This window comes from Ambystoma mexicanum, chromosome 11 (genome assembly GCF_040938575.1).
Source record: "Ambystoma mexicanum isolate Mex_15411 chromosome 11, UKY_AmexF1_1, whole genome shotgun sequence".
NCBI lineage: Eukaryota > Metazoa > Chordata > Amphibia > Caudata > Ambystomatidae > Ambystoma > Ambystoma mexicanum.
Window position 1 is genome coordinate 337,691,009 of NC_090934.1, and position 15,935 is coordinate 337,706,943.

At 48.5% G+C, this 15,935-nt stretch overlaps 1 protein-coding gene across 1 annotated transcript in view; it reads right to left on the reverse strand.

Moving 5' to 3' along the window:
* Nucleotides 1–15,935, reverse strand: part of CTPS1 (CTP synthase 1) — a 331,500-nt gene that overhangs the window by 70,957 nt on the left and 244,608 nt on the right. Inside the window, exon 17 of the mRNA XM_069623054.1 lies at nucleotides 5,378–5,522. Within this exon, the coding sequence (XP_069479155.1) occupies nucleotides 5,378–5,522 (145 nt within the window). The remainder of the gene's footprint in view (nucleotides 1–5,377; nucleotides 5,523–15,935) is intronic.

A 15,935-nucleotide genomic window follows, 5' to 3' on the forward strand; every position in this document is an offset into this window, starting at 1 on the left:
GTTCAATGTGGGGCACAACAGGTTTCGCTGGAAAATTCTGGCCCTTCCCCCGATGGGCACAGTGTCCTTTGACACCCTGAGGGGCCCTGAGGGCAATCACAGGGTCTGGTGTCCAAGTCTTGCCCCAATATGCAGCGTTAGCTAAGGAGGTGGAGGCCCCCTTGTGCGATGCAGATTGTGTGGTGGATCCTCCTGTAGGCTGTCGGAGCAGGAGGATGTGCTAATGTGCAGGCGGAACCTTCAGATAAATTGTCTGCGCTCGGCCTGCATTGCTTTACAGGCTGTCCCTCCTAACCATGCTAGGCGCAGTTCCCGGCCCTACTTCATGAGAGACGAGCCCTTCTGTGTCTGTGGGTAATGGCCCCTGCACACCACGTCAAGCGCTGCACTTATTTGTTGTCCGATGCAGTTGGAATCACCCCCTCTCCGCGGGTCCCTGTGTCAGCAGGCGGATGGTGCAGCGGGTCCGGTTGGTTTCTCCAAAGTGGCTGAGGTGAGCAGCGTTACAATGTCTGCGGCGGCCCGCCGCAGAGCTGGAGCGCTGCTGTCTTTATGGGACCCTTTTCCTTTGGGAGCCGATGCGTCAGGCGCCCTGCCTCAATTCTCGCTGGTTCCGGGGCATAAGCCGCTTCCCCCACCGCGTCCGATGCAGTGTGCCGGAAGCCGGGTTATTATGCTGCCAGTTCTGGCATCCGAAACCTCCACGTCCTGGGCTGCAGTCTGTGCTCGTCACCGCTCGTTCTGCATTGGGGCTCATAGTGGGGTAGACATCTTAGTTATCGGTCGGCGCTTTTTTCTGAACGCCATTAGCCCTTGCGCACGCATGTCTGTCCTCTGTGCAACAGCCGTTGCACAGAGGACCTTAGAATTTCACCCAAGTGATGATGCACCGGTTCCGACATTTGGGCTCTCCTTTTCATCGCGATTCAGGGTATCTTGCTCAGGCTCTCGAGCACAAACCCCGCCCCCCTCCAGTTTTCTTTTTGACTAAAAAGTATCTGGAATAGATGCCAGAGCCCCGGAGTCGTCGTGGAACCAGCTCCATCCCCCCCTTTCCGTAGCATGGCCTGTACCTCCTCCAACAGTGGAGGGATGAGTTGCTCCTACCAGGCCACCGGAGGGATCCGCTTATACCCGTGTTGAAACTCCAGGGTGTGTTCGCGGGCACGAATGGCCAGCCCCCATCTGTCGGTGGTGATCTTGTCCAGTCAACCGGCCTGCCACCGAGGTGCACAAGTGGGGGCCAGACGTCCTGGCTGGTTTAGGCCTGCTTTGGCGCCGACCACCTCCACTGTAGGCCTGGGTCGGGGACCTGGAGGGCTGGCGGTATGATGAGGAGAAACCTTTCACCAACCTGCTGGACTTTCCTCAGGCGAAGTGAAAGAGTCTAGTTGCTGGAGCGTGCCCAGGTAACGGGCCGTCTCTGTATCTGCCTAGATGGGCAGTGATCTCAGTCAAAAGGGCAAGTACAGTACCCTAGCATGGACCTCCTGATGGATATTCGTGGCCTTCAGTTAGTCTTCACGCCGAAGGCAGACACCGTTCCCCCATCTGGCAGAACCCTGTGTTGGCGATGTCCAGCACCACCGTGATGGCGTGATCCAAAGCCACCTCTCCCTCCTGGAAAGGGCCATTGCCTCCATCCTCTTGTCGTCGGGGAGGAACTCTAGAATCGGTCCCAGCTTGTACAACAATTCCTGGTCGTACCTGGCCAGGATTGCCAGTGCGTTGGCTGCCTTGATGGACGCTGTGGTGTAAATGACCTTCCTTTCCATGGCGTCCATCTTCTTACCCTCGATGACCGGAGGGACCGAGGATGACGAGCAAGGGTTCGCCGACAGTTTTCTCACGGCTGCCGAAACCAGAGTCTGCCGATGGTTGCAACCTTAGGCACTTGAGTGTGGATTCGAGCATCCGGTACTTTTCCAGCCTATCCCTCTTGGCCGAAGCCGTGCAAGGGTTCTTCAAGAGAGTCATGCCCTCATCCCACATGTCGTCCAAAAGAGGCGCCCCCATGATTGGTCTTCCTCTTGGTCTTGCGCCTCTGGTACAGGAAACTCCTTGGTTTCCTCAGGCGTAAACTGGAAATGTTCGGAGGCCTTGGCGACCATGGAGTGGAAAGACCCCACCCTTATCCGATGGGGATGCCTTTGGCTGCCAGCCCCACCAGCTGTGACTAGATAGTCGTCTGTCGTCGCCGTATCCGGGTCCACCGGGGAGAGGGCACCCGACGTGAATGCTTCCTCTTTGCCAGAGGTTGGTCGAGGGCCTCGGGGGCCGGCCCCTGCGGCATCCTCTTCTGGATCTCCAACACCGTGTGGAGGGTCGAAAGGATGCTCAGCGACATCTCTCGGCTGAGCTGGCGTAATGGAGCACTAGGCCCTGCGCTGTAGTCGTCCTCCACATCCTCGTGGATCGTGTGTAAGGACGCCAGGTCCTCGTTGTCCGTGGACGACACATCAATGGCCTGGGGCACGGCCTAAGGTTGGATGGGGGCCTCCTTGCCTCACACCCTCCCCAAACCACCCTCCCCCTTTTCCATCCTGCGTTGTTGGAGCCGGGCTCAGAGACTGCATCCTCTTCTCCAGCGTGCCTGTGGACTTTGCCAAAGTCACTGCAGCAGTTTCCCGCCTCCGAGGTAGGGACACCTTCTGCGTTGTGGGGGGCTACCCTCATGGGGTCAGCCTCTTTAGCCGTTGCGAGAGCAGCCACCACCAGCTCTACTGTCGACGAAGTCTTCTCTTGCGCCGACTGGGCCTTCTTGGGCAGATCGGCCCTCTTCTCCTCTGCCCTTGCCTTCTCTGGCCTCTCCCGCAGTTTAGCTGGGTTGGGCTATTTCCTCTTGGAGGAGCTCGATCGTTGGCTGGTGATGGAGGTGGATGGTGATGTGGAACACGCCCCGTCCATCGCAGGGGACCTGCTTGCGCGGCGACCCCGGTGGACCTTGACTTGCAGTGCTTGGCCTTGTCGTGGGCCCCCACAGGTGAGGCACCCTCAAGGGACTTCTAAGCCCGCTCCTCGGAACTGCTAGGGGCACGGGGCAGAGGCCTTGGCTTTCAGCCATGCCGCAAGTCTACTGTGACAGTCCTTAGTCTTCTTGGAGAAGCCGAGGCAGATATTGCATGCTCCTTCCTTGTGGTCCGGATGAAGAGGCATTGGAGGTGCTCGTCTTCCACAAACACGTTCCGCAGCCCGCATTTGATGCAGGGCCTGAAGAGGGATCTTCCTTCCTTCCTTCTCTTCCGTCATGGTCAGAGAGGGTGGAGTAGGCCTGATGGCCTTCTGGAAACTTCCAAGAAACTTTGATCTTCGCCCTTGAGAGGCGCTGATATTCACCAACAACAGACCCCTGCTGTCGCGAGCAGAGCACACTGGCTCTTTTGACACAAAAATAAGAACTTTTTCATCAAAAACACTGAAGCGTGCAGTAAAAATCTGAAGATGGCTGCAAGGAGAGGGGCTTAGGGAGAGGACCGTCATTGGCTGGGGGCAGTAGGACCCAGAGGATAGTGATTGTTTTAGAGGAGAAATACAGTTTGTAAGTGAAACTGTTTCTTTTACTGAGGATTCCCGGCCTGACGACGGGAATATTCAAGAGCATATGAATCCATGCCAGACCCCATGTTGGAGAAGTTAAAATCTCCCAAACAGTGCTGCAATAGGAAAATGCAGATGCCATAAAGATGGAGGAAAGCTGACACCATCAAGAGAAACCAAAAAAGGGTTCTCAGTCACAGAAAAGAGTGAGGAAACTGGTTCCCACTCACCCAGGAGAGCCAGACCTAAATCCAGTAGTCCAGCAAAAAGTGCAGGGCAACTCGCCAGTGGGGCGAATTACACACACCTTTGACAAGAAGAACTGCATGAAGTACGAACAAGCAGCAGAGGCAATCCCATTACTGAGCTTCTTAGAGTTACGGTTGCAATGTGGCTAGTGATACACTGGTTGTTGGGGCACCGGGAGTGGGCATACCAGAATGGCAACAATACATAGTCTGTACTTTAAAGGCATTAAGTCAGCAATCACACTTTTACTTTGAGGTTTGCCAGGGCAGGGAGCTCAAGGGGAAGAGATGGAAGTGGGTAAAGGAGGCACCTTCTCTGGCTAGCAGATTCACCTTCAGCTTGATACTAAATGGCTGTACTAAATGGACTGCTTTGATGGTGGATTGAGCAAAGGGCTGGTAAAGGAGCAAAGATAGGCGGTTGTGCAGGAGTTGAAGGGGGAGTTTTGTGGGATTTAACAAGGGGGAGGGGGAGATAACTCTTGCAGTAAAAGCACAAATTCAGGCTGGTAGTAGGAGGCTACGCCATGGATTTATTTTACAACAAGGATTCTGCATAAAACACCACTAGGAACGTGGCAGCATGCTGATGAATGAGAAGATTGCTACACGCATACTCTACAGCCTGCCCAAAGTAAAGTATTATTTTGGAGGGGAGAGTGGAGCGGAAGACCCACTAGTACACTCGGGCAGTAGTTCAGTCTACTGTGAACCAGGGCAGAGACCAGGGTGTTAGTTGAGGTGCAAGAGCATCTCCCTAATAGTTACAAAGTTGATCCTTGCGACAGTGATGTAGTTTAAATTGTCTGTCAGAGGATTTCAAGTTTGCGAGCATTACATGATGGTGGAAGGAGTTCAGGAGAAACGGAGTTAGGGGGGAATCCAAGCGTAGGGTCAGTATTGAAGGCTGAGAGAAAGAGGACTTCAGTCTTTGAAGAGTTTAACATACAATGCAGTGCTATCCAATGTCTGATGACATTTGTGATGTGCTCACAGACGTCGGGTAGGAAAAAGGTAAAGGAGATTAAGATATTGACAGAAATCTGATACGAGAAGTCTTCGGATAAGAGTTTGCCCAGGGAGATGTGAACAGTTTAAAGAGTGGTGGGCTCAGAATGGACACTCGAGGTATGTCCAATGGGAGGTAAATGCTCAGAACACAAGTAAAACAGCAACACAGGAATATAGAGTACAGGATTTTCAAGCTTTATTCAGGGAACATGCAAACGACGAAGGACAAAAATAGACTTACAAAATATGACCACATACATCTCTCATCATCTATGGGAATTAGGTGAATATCAAGTTTACTTGAAACATGCAGTCTAAACTCACTCCATTACACTACACATTAAACTTTAAAGTGGGTGTCACAAAGTTGTAGTTTAGTGAGAGTTCAGGTTCAATCTGTAGTGTGAGGACTATGTTAAAACTGGATGTTTGTAATGACGAAGTTTGGGATTGCCAGAGTGTTTACATGTCATATGTAGTAACCTTAACTCAGTTTTATTTTTGTTTACATACTGCAGACATGTATATATTTACAGAATAGGAAATGAAAAAATATCAGATTTGGAAAGGGTTGTGCTTACCTGGGTGAAAGTCTGCAGCCTTTCTGAAGATAATGTGATAACCTCCCCACTGAAGCTAGGAGGAGGCCGAAGTAAGGGGGTGATGGTTTTATGGGTCTCGATGTAAACTCTGGGTGATACTGAACACCAACAAAATATGGATGGTCTATAAAAAAATAGATGTGTAAAAAAAAAAAAAAAGATTAAGTCACCAGCAATCTAAAGTCTTGCCAAAGAACACTGCAAGCAATTACAGAGAAAATACATTAGTTAAAGCTGCTCAACCTTTGCATCTTCTTTGAATAAACATAATCCTGTGATATTTTACTGCCAGTTATTTCCACTACAAACATTGTACGGCTAGTGCTAAATTTAAATGGGGGCTTGTTGATTTACACATTCTATTTGTTTATATGATCAACCTAAAGTCAAAATAATAGGACGTAAGTAACTTATCGTAATCGTATTTCTGGTGCTTGTATCTGCTTCGATTCACATGTTGTGCATTTAGCCCGACATCTAGTGTTAATCGCGTAGTATTGCATCTTTTTTCGAAGATCGGAAAGGGACGTCGACCTGGGCTTCTGACATGAAGTGTACCCATGATCCCTCCTGCGTCGAGACCCGCCCCTGGTTGTTTTTGTTCTGCCATGAGCAAGCCTGAACAGAGTGCGCAAGTGAGTACAGAAAGATAGAAAGGTGTAAGATGTCTATGTTCCTTCAACTCCAAGAGGGGAGGAAGGGTGGGCATGCATATGAATCAAAGCAGATACATGCACCAGAAATACGATTACAGTAAGTAATGTAGGTCTTCTGATGCTTGTGAATCTGCTTAGAACCATATTCTGTACATAGACTAGTGAGCAGTACCAGGAGATGGAGATGGGATGTTTGATGTAACAGCAGCAACTAGATGTCTTAACTCTGCCCAACCCACCTGAGAATGAGTCTTAGAACGTGTATCTAAGCAGTAATGTTGTGTAAAGGTGTGAACAGAACTCTAGGTAGCTTCCCTGCATCTAGAGGATGTTAGGGAGAATTCTCTGAAATGTGCCAATTCCCTCTAGAGACCCCCAGCAACTTTGCTGGATTTTGAGGACTTGATTTATTTTAACCTGGAGAGAGTGAGACCTTTTCTCCCTCATGTATTTTGATGCGATTTCTGTACACTGTTTCTTTTGGTTGTGGAGTCTAACAAACTCCATAGGAATCGTTTACATTTGATCACCTTTAGTGCAGTGACACAGGGAAGTCTTAGATTTCCCAAGGTTTAACTACCTTCTCTGGGATGAACTACCAAAGTGAAATTAACTTCACTTACATGTGTAACTTTCTAGACCCAGCACACACTATCTTACAATAGGGTGCTTGAGGGGTTACTGAGTATTCCCTTTGTCAGCTTCTCATGTAACATTTTTAGGTTACCCTTTCCTCACTGAATGGTGGCAGTGGTTTTGTTTTTACTACTGTGGTGTGCATTTAAAGCGGGCTGCGTTTGCAGCTACAGTAAAGCACCCAAGGGTGCCATTTTTGTCAAAATGGCCCCGGTCTTTTTTCACCATTTCTTTGTGGAAAGGTCCTTCTTGAGATTTACTGCACACCAAACCAGATTTGGTCCCTTTGTTAGTTTTGCCTTTGGCGGGAGTCGCGAGTGAAGCCCGCCTCTGGTTCCAGGGTGCCTGGGGTAGGCAGGAAGTGAGGGAGGGGCTCAAAACGCCCTGCGCTTAGTCTCCTAGGAGACCCAAATGCACTTGGTGATGATTGGCTGGCTGACTGTCCGGCAAGGACATCCACCCTGCTGGCTGAGTGACAGTTAGGCTGGAATGAAAGGGAGAGAACTGTATAAAAGGTAAGTCTTTTGGCTTGGAAGGCAGAGTCAACCTCTGGACGAAGGAACAGAACAAGAGCTTGAAGAGGACGCCTGCTGCAAGTCCTGGACTGTTGGTTTGCCCGTTGAAGCCCTGGCGCAGTGCCGAAACGCCAAGTTTGCATCAACAGAGTAGCCCCTGTAAGGACGACTTCTCCCCTCGAGTTGGTGGGACCAATCAACTCGTAAGCTACCTGGACATCCATCTCGGAGCTCGTTGAATTTCCACAGAGTTGCTGCTGGAAACCATAGAGCCAAGGAGAGGAACATCAGTTTGTGTGCGTTGCTTTTAAGTTGGCCAAGAGCTCCAGGAAGATCCTCTGGACTCCCAGGAAGCAGGGCTGGCCGAGCCTGAGCCCCTTCAACAAAGTGCGGGGCCCCAGAAGCAAGGAAAGACCACCTCGGTAGCCAGGGACCGTGATGTTGCTATTTGCGGTAGACGCGAGTAGCTGAAACATTGAACAGCCACTGAAAGTGAAGTTTGCCAGTTGCGAGTTTTGACTGTCCTAGTGCATTGCAGGAGTCCCCACGACTGAGGCCCAGGAACAGTGAGATCTGCACAGGAACAGGAGTCATCTGCTGCATCTTTTTTCTTCATTTTAAAGGTACTGTACAAAGTTTAAGAGAACTTACCTCTTGCTGTAGAGTTGCTTGCATCTTCTACCGCTCACAAATCTAACAGCTTGTGGCCCTACATTGATTCATCTTTTTCTTCAAAGACTTCTGAAATATTGTGAAAATACTTTTCTACTTACCTTCAAAGAAGTGCTTCAGCCCATCTAGACTCTTGCCCATTGACTTTGGCTTAGCCTGTTCTAACTGAATGACTCTTATTGGGGTATCTGAAAGCATTTGCCTGCTTAAGAAATATTTGTGGCATCGTGTTTGCTCTAATAATCTTTCCCTTTGACTTGCTCTCAACTAATTCTGAATGCCAACAGTAATACATTAATGTCAACAGCACCCTAGCAATTGAGGTCACCTGAGGGTGTAGGTCTCTGCTGTATGCCATCCCAAATGGGTATTTACTGATTCTGAACTGAGAGATTGTGTAATTTCGAAGTATATTTATTTGTGTGGTGTTTAACAGTGCTCACTTCTGAGAAGGCTTACATCAACTGACTGGCAAATAAATTAATAATTGCTTTATCAAGAAACCCTGTGTGTAAGTGTTTGCTTGGATACTTGTCACTGTGAACCTCTGTGAAACTCCCCTACAGCTCACATTGACCCCTCTTGAGATAAGCTTGGCTACTCTTCCACACTACCAACCCGTGTAATACAGAATTATACCAAAGGTTGCGTTACTACTGCCAGGTGGTCAGGGTTGTTTTAGTGCACCCTATGGGTACTGCATATACTCTTGCCTAACAGAGGAATATTTGCAACGAAAGATCTAGTAGTTTATGTTCTTAGAGTAGTGTTAGGGAGATTTATCAATTTATGCTTTGTGCCCTGTTAGGCATAATTGCATGCAGTACTCTCTGGGACCACCACATAGAATCAGGCTACAGGTGTAAGCAAAACCAACCTTTGGTATAAGTCTGTACTACACAGTTTTTGGTAGCGAGCTGAGCAGCCAGGCTTATCTCAAGAGGGAATGTGAGCAGTAAAAGGATGTTACACAGAGGTCTTACAATCACAGTGGTTCAAGTAGACACTTGCCCTGGTTTATTGGTAAAAGACTTCTTAATTTATTACACAGTCATTTAGAAAACATTCACTAGAAGCCGGCAACTTAATATCATACACAAATATACTTCAATACCAAACCAATAAGTAAATTGGGCTCCCCTGAAATAGGAGCAAAATGGCATTTCAGTTACTTTAAATGGGAGTAAAAAAGGCACAATATACCACAAATACTTTCTTTGGTAGTGCAAATAGTTTCAGTTCACCAGAGGACTCGATTCATTTCAATAGGCCTAATTTTTTATTTATATTTGTAGAGCGCCTGGCAGCCCAGCGGCATTGCGGCGCTGTTGCAAGAATGTGACTTAGTTACTAGGGTGAGGGTAGGAACATAGGATCGTAGGATCTACATCGTTACAGGCAGTGATACACAGCTCATGAGTTACACATTTTAACAGGCAGAGTAAAAAATGGTTATGAGCTTGCATGTTGGTGTGATGAGCAGATGGCTATACGAACAGCAGCGCTTTTAATGTTTTTCTGAAAGCCATGTGGGATTCAATGCCTCTGATGGAGGGAGGTAGCAGATTCCAGTTAGTCGCCGCTAGAACTGGGAAGCTGGAGCCACCTGCTCTAATCTTGAGGCTTTTGGGAATGGCGAGACGGTTGGTTTGGTTAGATCTCGTTGGTTTGCTTGATGTGGGCACAGAGAATCTTTGCGCGAGGTACAATGGGCTAGTGTCTTGGATAGGAAAGAGCAGTTTACGGTAAAGATTTTTTCAAAGTTCTCAGAAGTAGTTTGTATGAAAATCATATGCTGGGTCACAAGCTGATTAGGCCTGCAAGTTGGGAAAGTTTCACAAACTTTCACCGCAAGAGGTAAGTTCTCTCAATGGGGTTGGCACAGTACCTTAATATGAAGAAAAGATGCAGCTGAAGACGTTGGTTCCTGCAGATCTTGCTGTTCCTGAGCCTCAGTCGTGGGACAAGAGGAAGGACGTCAGGGGACTCCTGCACTGCACGGGTCAAACAAGCTGGCAAAATGGTTGTGCTGTAGTTAATGATAAATACTGCAAACCTGGAAGCTGAAGAAAAGTTGACCACTGGAACCGAAACCAGAAACTATTTCCAGCGACCGGAGAGCCTGCGATGTAACCGGAGCCTGCTGTAGAACCTTCCTTCCAATCGACCTGGGGACTATGAAAATTACGACCCCGACCCAGAGTCTGGTGAGACCCAACAGACTGAAGACCACCTGCATTTTGAGCCATGCCACGCGTTGCTGCGACCTTGCGTTGTTGCAATACCCTGGGACCTCAAGCCATCGTGCGGTGCACAGTGTTCCGAATGCCGAATCTCGCTGAAACTTTGTGGGCATCCTGGTGGATCTCCAGAGACCCGAATCGAGTCCGAAAAGTCTCCTCAGTGTGCTGGACCTTTGCAACTATGAGAATTCAACCGCGATTTTCTGTCTTCTTCTCTGCTCCTTGAAAGGCGCCAAATCCGCAGTAGCACATTCAGCCGCGAGGGAAACCTTGCCTAGAGCCTTCTTCATCGATCCCTGCTGCAAAGTCCCTTCTGAGGTCTTGTTTTCAGTCTCCACAACAAGGAATCCACTGACCGGGTATTTGGCTGCAGACCCTGAAGTTCTCCTGCTGCAAAATCTCCAATGTTGAGGTACTGTGTTGGCTTTGGTATGTACTTACCTTAAGCATGTTAGGATTTCTGTGTAGCTGAGGGTTGTTTTCTGTGATGGGGAGGCCTCTCATCCAGTGCACCCAGTCCCACTGCTAGAATCCTGCTAGGGTGTCTTCTGTGAAGCCCCTGGACCCTGTTATAACCCTAGAAGTAAAGTACTCACCTGTTTGCCCAGTTTTCCTAAGGAACTCTGACTTTTGCTACTAAAGAACCTCTTCTGACACTGAACCTCTTCTGACACTGCCAGTTGGTCCATGTTCTAGTGACCCCCCGTCCCCCTCCCTTCTGCCACTGAGAACACTCATGCTCCAAGAATAAGGGAAAAACTTTCCAGGGATTGGGACTTCTGTCTATAAAAGAAAATAAGTGTTTAAAAGTTACGTACTTGTAAAGAGTTGGTTGGTAACTAAGAGTGAACAGTTACAAAAGTTCTTACTGATCTTGAATGTGTGATGCACTATTCTTAAAAGTATGGTTTACATCTTTTCTTCCTTAGCAACTGTATTGCCAGTCTAATAGAAAGTAGATGTGAAGGTATTTTACTCTCCTGTGATTAGGTTGGGCCTCTTCCCAAAAGCAAAGTGTTGGTATCACCAGAATAGTCCTTTGAGGATAATTGTATGAGTGTCCCCCAACTGGTCTTGCTTCCCCTGACTTGCTGCTAGCCTGTCCAGAATAAGTCTACATTAGGTTGTTGCCTACCTAGAAGAACTTGGAGTCATTCAGTAAAGTGTGACATTGGGTTTTACTTTCTCCTTTATTGTAAGGTTAAAAAAAGTATGTGTGTTTTACTTACCTTGTGTCAACTGTGTGCTTCCCAAAAATGAGTTACAAGAATTACTGCTTACCTCAATCTGGGGTTCCCTGATTTCAAAAGCACCTGTAATTGTATATTACATCCTTAGGTTTTACTCACCTAGTAGAACTGTTTGTTATCACAGAAGTAGTTATAGGTTTTCACTGCACCTAGAATAAGTGTTTCACTATTCACCAAAGGTATATTGTCCAGTTGACTAAGTGATTTGTACTGAGAATCATTATACAACTGGAAGGGTCTACTGCCCTTGCATTACTGAATGTAATTGTAAAAAGTAATAATTTTTACTCCCCAAGAATAGTCTTGACCTAAACTGAATGTGTATGAAAAGGTTTTGACTTCCCTAGAATTACCATTAGGTATTCAAATAAGGTCTATACTTGGGTCTGTGTACTTCAAGTATAGTTTTGCATTTTTATACTGTGATTTCATATAATGTTTTAGTGCATACTTAGCCCTAGTTTTAGCTGGGCCTATCGGTATTTAAATAAATCCTTTATTTTTACAATACAAAGTGTTTCAGTGTTTCTTTGGCTCATTTGTGTTAAAATTTCACTTATACTGATTCTACAGTCCTCTCACCATCCTAAGATAAGCCTGGCTGCTCTGTCTACGCTACCATGAACTCAGGTGGTACAGCCTTACACTAAGAGTGGAGTCTTGTACTGCCTCAGTTGAATTTTTTACTAAGCCCGTAGTTGGACTTCAGAAAAACTGTCCTAACACCTATGATACAGGCATCTATTAGTAAGGTAGAGGTCAGTTGTCAAACATATCCGAATTTGGGTGTTAGTTCACTGGCTACAAATGATGTACCCTTTAAAAGGTAACATCAGGCAGCAGATTTTACTCCCTAATTTAGCCACACCGGATGGGTTTATTGCTCCAGAATTTAAGGTGACCACACAGACCTCAATCGTTAATTCCCAGATGTTACCTGTCGAATTCTACTGGATCTTCCGAGAAGAACAAGTTACACTCTTACCTGGTAACATTCTTTCGATGGGATGGTCCGACGACATATTCCATATCTATGACAGTAATCAACACAGCTGTGCTGCTTCAGAAAATTTGTCGGCGTCTGCGTCCTGCGTCTATGACGTCGATACGCTGTCCTCGAGGACCTCTGTCGAGCCGACGTCACCAGATGTTATAAGTAGGACGCAAAACTCCCGTAGCCTCAGTTGTAGTTTTTTCCCTCAGAATGTGTGGCACCAATCTTCTGCCAGTATGACCACAGAAAGCCTTGCGGAAGCATAAGCTCCAATTCTGTAGAAGAAATTCTGTAGCGGGCTAGGCAGGGAGGGAGCGATATGGAATAAGTTGTCGGACCATCCCATCGAAAGAACGTTACTAGGTAAGAGTAACTTGTTCTTCGAGGGGATTGGGTCCTCCCACGTATTCCATATCTATGACAGACTCCCAAAGCAGTACCAACGTATGGAGGAGGGAAAAATAATTTTGAATAAAGAAATTTAGAATGCCCAATCAAATTGCAGAGTAAAGGACCGCCTTGCCAAAAGCCAGATCCTGCCCATGGATAGAATCTAGGGAGTAGTATCGTACAAAAGTATGGACTGCAGCCCAAGTGGCTGCTTCACAGATGTTACAAATAGGAACATCCCTCTGCAGGGCAGTAGAGGCAGCCATACCCCTAGCAGAATGGGCCCGCAAGACTACCGGAGGGTCCTTACCCACCAAGCGGTAACATTCAGAAATTGCCAAGATAATCCATCTAGACAAAGTCTGCTTAGTAACAGCTTGTCCCAAGCGCCTTCCAGTGTAACCTATAAAGAGCTGATCATCCACCCTGACCCGGGACATGCGTGAAATGTAGAAACTTAAAGCTCTCTTAGGATCTAACCTATGGAGCCTCTCCTCGTCCTTACCAGGATGCGGAGGAGGAAACAATGCCAGAAGAATGACCTTCTGGCTTAAATGAAATTCTGACATTACTTTCGGAAGAAAGGAAGGACGAACTCCAAGGACAACCCTGTCCTTATGAAACACAGTGAAGGGTGGCTTAACTGAAAGTGCCTGTAACTCACTCTGCGAGCGGAAGGGACCACAACTAAAAATACCGTTTTCAGGGTTAACAGTCTCAAAGGACAAGAATGTAAAGGCTCAAATGGAGCACCCATTAGAAACTTGAGAACAAGGTTTAAATCCCAACCGGGCACCTGGAAAGGTGACGGAGTGAACACATTAGTGAGCCCTTTCAGAAACTGAGAAATTAAAAGGGATTTTAAAATAAGAACACTCCTCAGATGTGCCCTTAAATATGGGCAGCGCCGCCAGGTAACCTTTAAATGGTACCCACTTGCAAGCCCTTGTGGGCTAAAGAAAGCAAAAAAGACAGAACCACAGGAATGTCAAATGAAAAAGGATCCACATTCTTAACCCTGCACCAGTCGCAGAACTTTCTCCAACGGCAACGGTACAGGGACTTTGTTGCCAGCCCTCTGGCCGAAAGCAAAACCTCGATCACGTCTTCAGGGAGGTCCCAATCCTTATACCTCAACCTTTCAGAAGCCAAGCGTGAAGGTTAAGGGGGCAGAAAAGCCTTCAGGGCAAGCCTGACGGCCCTCCGCTCCAACAGATTGATATGGAGTCTGGACTCCGATGGAGACCAACGACCGCTGACTGTCAACCCGTTGGCATGAGCTCTCCAACCCGTGAGGGATGCATCCATCACGATAGTCACCTCCGGACAGGGTAGCCAAAATGGAGCCCCCCCCCCCTCAGAGTGCCTTCGTCGGCCTACCACAGAAGGTCCTGAGCGACCAAGGGCGGCACCTGAACGGGGTACGACATCCTGCGGGAGGACTGTGACCACTGCATCTTGAGAGCCCATTGCAGCGATCTCATCCGCAACCGGGCCTCTGGCACCAGAAGAATGCAGGATGCCATGAGGCCAAGCAACTTCAAGAACTCGAACGCCGGGAGACTCTGGGCATGTTGAAAATTGTGTACCATCTGCTGAATGTGAAGAGCCCTCACCTGGGGAGGAAAACACTGCCCCAGGGATGTGTCGAGCACTGCCCCGATTTACTGGAGCCGCCGAGTTGGCGTCAAGTGGGACTTCTTTAAGTTGAGGGAGAAGCCCAGCTTGTGAAGGGAGTGGCAGGTGACGGACAGATGATCCAGGACTTGCTCGGGAGAGCGTGCCCTGATCAACCAATCTTCCAGGTAGGGGTAGACGTGAATCCCCCCCTTTCCTGAGATACGCTGCCACCACAACCATGAGCTTGGTGAAAGCCCTCGGGGCGGAGGTCAATCCGAACGGCAGGACCCGAAACTGAAAGTGCGAGTCGCCAACCGCGAACCTCAGGTACTTCTTGTACTTGGGATGGATCAGCACATGAAAGTAAGCGTCCTTGAGGTCGAGAGACACCAACCAGTCCTAAAGTTGAAGGGCCTGGAGGACTTGAGAGTAACCATCTTGAACTTGTCCTTCCTGAGGAGTTTGTTGAAACCGCACAAGTCCATGATGGGTCTCAATCCCCCGTCTTGCTTCGAAATAAAAAAATAAGGGCAATACCATCTCTTGTTACTCTCCGCTACAGGCACCAGTTCTATGGCGCCTTTCTCCAGCAGGGACTGAATTTCCTGCGCAAGGAGCGGATCCGGACTCTTCAAAGAGATTCCCTGGTGGATTGTCGTGAGACTTCTGCCGGAAAGGAAGACAGTAGCCGTGGGCTAGGATTTCCAGAACCCACACATCTGAAGTAATGGCACACCATTCCACAAGATGCTGCGCCAGCCTTCCCCCAACCGGCGATCCATGGAACATGGCCTCATGACTGAGCTGAAGCGGCTGTGGCATTGCCCAAGGGTAAAGAGGCAACTGCCCGAGCGGCCTTAGCACCTCGAGTGCCCTGTTTTCCACCTCTGGCACTCCCGCGGTGGCCCCTTTGACTTGCAGCTCCTCTCGATCTACTAAAGGATGAGCAATTTCGAACGGAACCTCACCTCCATTGCTGTCCCCTAGGACGAAAAGGCGGAGGTTGGCGAACTGCAGCGCTCAACGACTTTGCTGCAGCTTTGGAGGTCTGCAACCTCTCAAGGCTCTCGTCAGCCTTGCGGCCAAAAAGATGTTCAGCATCAAAGGGCATGTTGAGGAGCAGGGCTTGCACATCAGGAGCAAACCCCGACTTCCGCAACCAAGCAAACCTGCGTATTACGGTGCTCGCCGCCATGGACCGGCTGACACAATCTGCCATGTCCAGACGCGACTGAACGGACTCACACATGGCATCCTTGCCATCCTGCACCATGGCAAGAAAACCATCCCGTTCCTCCCCTTCGGGAATATGATCAGCCGCTAACGAGCTACAGTTCCACAGACTGTGCGCGAAGCGTGACAAGGCACACACTGAGTTGGCTGCCTGCAAAGCCATACTCCCTGAAGAAAACACTTTCTTCGCCCAGCCATCAAAACGCTTGTCGTCCCTATCAGGAGGGATGGTAGGGTACGACGCCTGCTTTGCTGCAGCCATAGCCGCCTGCACCACCAAACTCTCCGGAGCGGGGTGCGTGGTCAAGTAGCAGGGGTCGCTACTGGC